We start from the raw sequence: 4,237 nt of genomic DNA on the forward strand, positions 1-4,237 counted from the left end.
AAAACCTATTAAAAAAAAAAAAAAGGAAAGAACAGCAAAACAAAACTATGCAGAGCTATGAAGACACAGAGGAACTTGAAATGCTTTTTATAAGTGAAAGGGAGCATTGTGGAAAAGCCACATGCTGGATTCTTCCAGCTATGTGACCTCGGCGACTGCGGGACTATTGTAACATTGAATCGCTCCGCAGTTGCCGTGCGTAGAGCGGGGAGGTGGGGAGGGGTGTAGGCAGGGCACAGGGTTTTTTGGGGTTTCTGTGTGTGTGTGTGTGTGTGTGTGTGTGTGCGTGTGTGTGCGTGTGCTAAAGGGCATGTGACATGTGCTCACCACAGAGAGGCAGAGAGAGAGGAGGAGCCGCTGCCCGTGGGGCTCGGTCACACTGCAAACCATTCTCCTCTAGTCTCCTTTTGGGAAATTGCGCACGCACGCACGCTTAGTGTGTTTGTTGCATCACCAAATCCGGGAATCGAACTGCGCAATCAACGATGTAGGATGTTGGCATGGTGATTAAGGTGTTGGACTCCCACATGGACAACTGTGGTTCGAGTCCTGCACCTGGTGGGTTGCTTTCTCTCTCTTTCTCTCTCTCTCAATCTGGTCAAATTAAAATAAATAAATATATAGGGACCAGCAGTTACCGCCAAAAAAATTTAATTACATTTATTATTTTAATTTTAAAAGAATTACCTTATTTTATTTTATTCATTATTATTATTTTTTTAATGTGACCAGAGAGAGAGAGAGAGGGAAAATGAGAAAGCAAGCCACCAGGTCCAGGATTTGAACCATGGTCAGCCATGTGGGAAGCCAGTGCCTTAACTATCATGCCTCCTGCTGGCCTTACGTGTGTAATTATTTTTTAAATTTGACCACAGACAGGGAGAGAGAGAAAGGGAAAGTGAGAAAGCAAGCTGCCAGGTCCAGGACTTGAACCATGGTCAGCCATGTGGGAAGCCAGTGCCTTAACTATCATGCCTCCTGCTGGCCTTACGTGTGTAATTATTTTTTAAATTTGACCACAGACAGGGAGAGAGAGAAAGGGAAAGTGAGAAAGCAAGCTGCCAGGTCCAGGACTTGAACCATGGTCAGCCATGTGGGAAGCCAGTGCCTTAACTATCATGCCTCCTGCTGGCCTTACGTGTGTAATTATTTTTTAAATTTGACCACAGACAGGGAGAGAGAGAAAGGGAACTCTCGGGATCTTGGGCACGCACGCACACGCGCCCGGTGTGAGTTTAAGCCACCGGGTCCGGGACTTGAACCTCGGTCAACTACATGGGAGTCCAGCGACACAGCCATTACACCATCCGCTGACCCTCCCCCTTTTTAAGTAATTGTTTAATTCCACTTGTTCTTGTTTTCTGATTCCCCCAGCCACGATTTTCAAGCCACCAGGTCCAGGACTTGAACCATAATTAAGTCCAAGGTCTTAATCCCCACGCCACCTGCAGGTCCCAGGGCCTCAGCGTCTGGATCCTCCATGCTCCAACCCCAAGCTGGGACCACAGCTCAGTCTTAGACGGGGTCAGGTCCAGCCACACTCCAGTCCACCCTCGTCCCTCAGCCTTCTGTGGCACAGATTCCAAGTGTCCATTCCCCCAGAGGTTAGGTCGGACCGGGAAACGAACCCCCACTCCCATGTGGTCCCACCCTGTGGGCCTCAGTGTCTTTGCATGTGCCACCAGGGCTGGGCCAGTCCTTCCCTTCTGGAACTCCGCAAGTTTGCACCCCACAGAGACGGACAGTGATTGACAGGGAGCCCAGCAGGCGCCAGACTTTCTGCGGGTTTATTTTTTCCAGTCAATCAGGAAACAAAACCCACGTGCTCGGAAAGTTCCACGTGAGGCTGCGTGGGTGGGGGTGCTGGGCGCTGGCCCCACTGCTGCAGGGAGGACGGACAGGTGGTCTGGGTGGCTGAGTCCGAGACGAGCCATCAACGCAGCCAGTGGGGACATCCGAGCCATCACAGCGAGACCGTCCAAGATGTCACTAACACAAGGTCTGAACCTTCCGTAGCAGAGCCAGGGTGGGGGACAGCAGGTGGCACGGTGGTTACGGCAGCCGGATCCCACCTGACCGACTGCATGGCCCAACTCCAGGACCCCATAGCTCGGGAAACGCCGGGCGCGTGTGCGTGCATGCCCAAGATCCCGAGAGAATGAAGGAGAAGGGATTGCGGCGTGGCCATCCCCCTGGGGGGTGATTTCTCGCTTTCTGTCTCTTCTGTCTCTGTCTCTCTCTAGTGAGTACACACCTTAGCAAGAAACTAAGGAGAAAAAAAATAAATAAAAGCCAGTGGGGACAAGGATGTGGAATAGGTTAAAGCCCCTGAAGTCTGAGAGCTATTTCAGAGAGACCCCGTGGTCAGGAGACCTCCTGACCCCTTAGGCTAAGGGCTTCTTCTGAGTCACGCTGGAGAGACACGGCCAAGAGACAACCCCACCAAGGGCATTAAGGGGTTGACTGGGTGGCCGCCAGCGTTGTCCTCAGGTCCCCTCCCTGGCAATGACGACACCCACGTGGTCACAATTCCGGAAGTTTCCAGAAAACTGGAAGGGATAGGTGTGGCCAGGGAAACCCCTCCCCCCAGGAAAGAGAAGTGCAAAAAAGAATGGGGAGGGTGGAGGTGCAACTGGACCCACACGGGAAAGGTCCAGGGTTCGTGTCCCAGGACTGCTCTGTGTCCCTGGGACCGAGGCTGGCTGAGACTCGGGGTCAATTGTAGCAATGGAGACCCTATTGGGGTGCCCCTCTACCACCCTACCCCGTCTTTCCTTCTCTTCCAAGAAATAAATGAATAAACTTAAAAAATCAGGGCCAGCAGATGGCATAACGGTTACATCGCTGGAATCCCACATCGTTGACTGCGGTTCGAGTCCCGGATGCCGGGCGCACGTGCGTGCATGCCCAAAATCCAGAGAGGAGAATGGAGGAGAAGGGATTGCGGTGTGGCCATCTCCCCTGGGGGACGATTTTTTTGTCTTCTGTCTTTCTGTTTCTCTGGCAAGTGCATGTGTTCTATAGCAAAAATCCCCCCCCCCAAAAAAAAGGACATTCCAACCGACCCAAAGTACTTTTCCGATGGCCCCAGGAAACCCTCAGGGCAGCGTCTCACGCCCAGATGCGCCCACCAGGCAGATCAGCGCCAGCAGGGGTGGCAGAGAGCCCACTGCGAGGTTAAGGTCTGGAGCCCAGCCCTTGAGGAAGGCCGGGGCTGGGGCTCCTTAAGGCACAGTGGAGAGGGAGGCAGGGAGGCCCCATCCCAAGTCCAGGGCTCAGAGGATGAACCAGGAGGCCTCAAGGGCAGCGGGGTCCTTCCGAGGATGCAATGGAGAAAGCGGGAAGAAGGGCCAACAGGTGGCGTGGTGGTGAAGAGGCTGGACTCCCCCATGACCACTTGCAGTTCGAGTCCTGGACCCGGTGGCTTGAAAATCACACCGGGTGCACATGCGTGCATGCCCAAGATCCCGAGGGGAGAATGGAGAAGGGATTGTGGCCATCCCCCTGGGGGACGATTTCTCACTTTCCTTCTCTCTGTGTCTCGCTGGTGAGTGCACGTACCCTGTAACAAAAACCTTAAAAAAAATAATAGAAAAAGAAAAAAGAGTACAGAGATGATACCAGACCAGGACACACAGGGAGACCTGCCAGCGAGGGGGACGGAGAAAGGGGGAGAGAGATGTGGGGTCCTCCAAGTTCCAGTGTCAAAGCCCTGGACGGCCCCAAGGTGAGCAGGTGGGAGGGGGCAGTCCCGGGCAGGACCATCTGGTTCAAGTCCCCTTTGCCGGACCGCCTGGCTAGAAATCTCTGGCCAGTAGGGAGGGGCCTCAGAGGGCGAAGGCTCCCGAGCAGATGCGGGTATAGACACTCTCATCCAGGGGCAGGTAGTGGCCTTGTTTGAGGTCCAGGAAGAAGAGGCGGTCAGAGGTCTGGCGTGGGTCGAAGCCCTCGCGTTGCAGCCTGGTCTTCTGGATTTTGAAGGTGCCTGTGGAGTAAGGAGAGGAACAGGGTCGAGGGGTGGGCAAGTCGCTTCTGGACACCCCGACTCACCATTCTCCCACACCTCTGGGCTGTCCCTCGCAGGGAACATTCTTCCCCATTTCACTTTGGCCTGGTTCTGCCTTACTCTTCAGATCCCAGCTTCCTGCCACCTCCTCCAGGGAGGCCTCCTTGACTACTCGCAGCACAGTGAGAAATGCATTTTCTGCCTGATTAACTCTCTGAACCCTACCCACCC

At 54.0% G+C, this 4,237-nt stretch overlaps 1 protein-coding gene across 1 annotated transcript in view; it reads right to left on the reverse strand.

The window, feature by feature from the left end:
* Window positions 1–3,488: 3,488 nt before the first annotated feature.
* Window positions 3,489–4,237, reverse strand: part of LOC102474069 (long-chain fatty acid transport protein 1) — a 34,286-nt gene continuing 33,537 nt past the window's right edge. The window contains exon 18 of the mRNA XM_027771281.1: window positions 3,489–3,985. Coding sequence (XP_027627082.1) covers window positions 3,828–3,985 — 158 coding nt within the window. The 3' untranslated portion in view covers window positions 3,489–3,827. The remainder of the gene's footprint in view (window positions 3,986–4,237) is intronic.

This window comes from Tupaia chinensis, unplaced genomic scaffold (genome assembly GCF_000334495.1).
Source record: "Tupaia chinensis unplaced genomic scaffold, TupChi_1.0 Scaffold000201_1, whole genome shotgun sequence".
Lineage (NCBI taxonomy): Eukaryota > Metazoa > Chordata > Mammalia > Scandentia > Tupaiidae > Tupaia > Tupaia belangeri.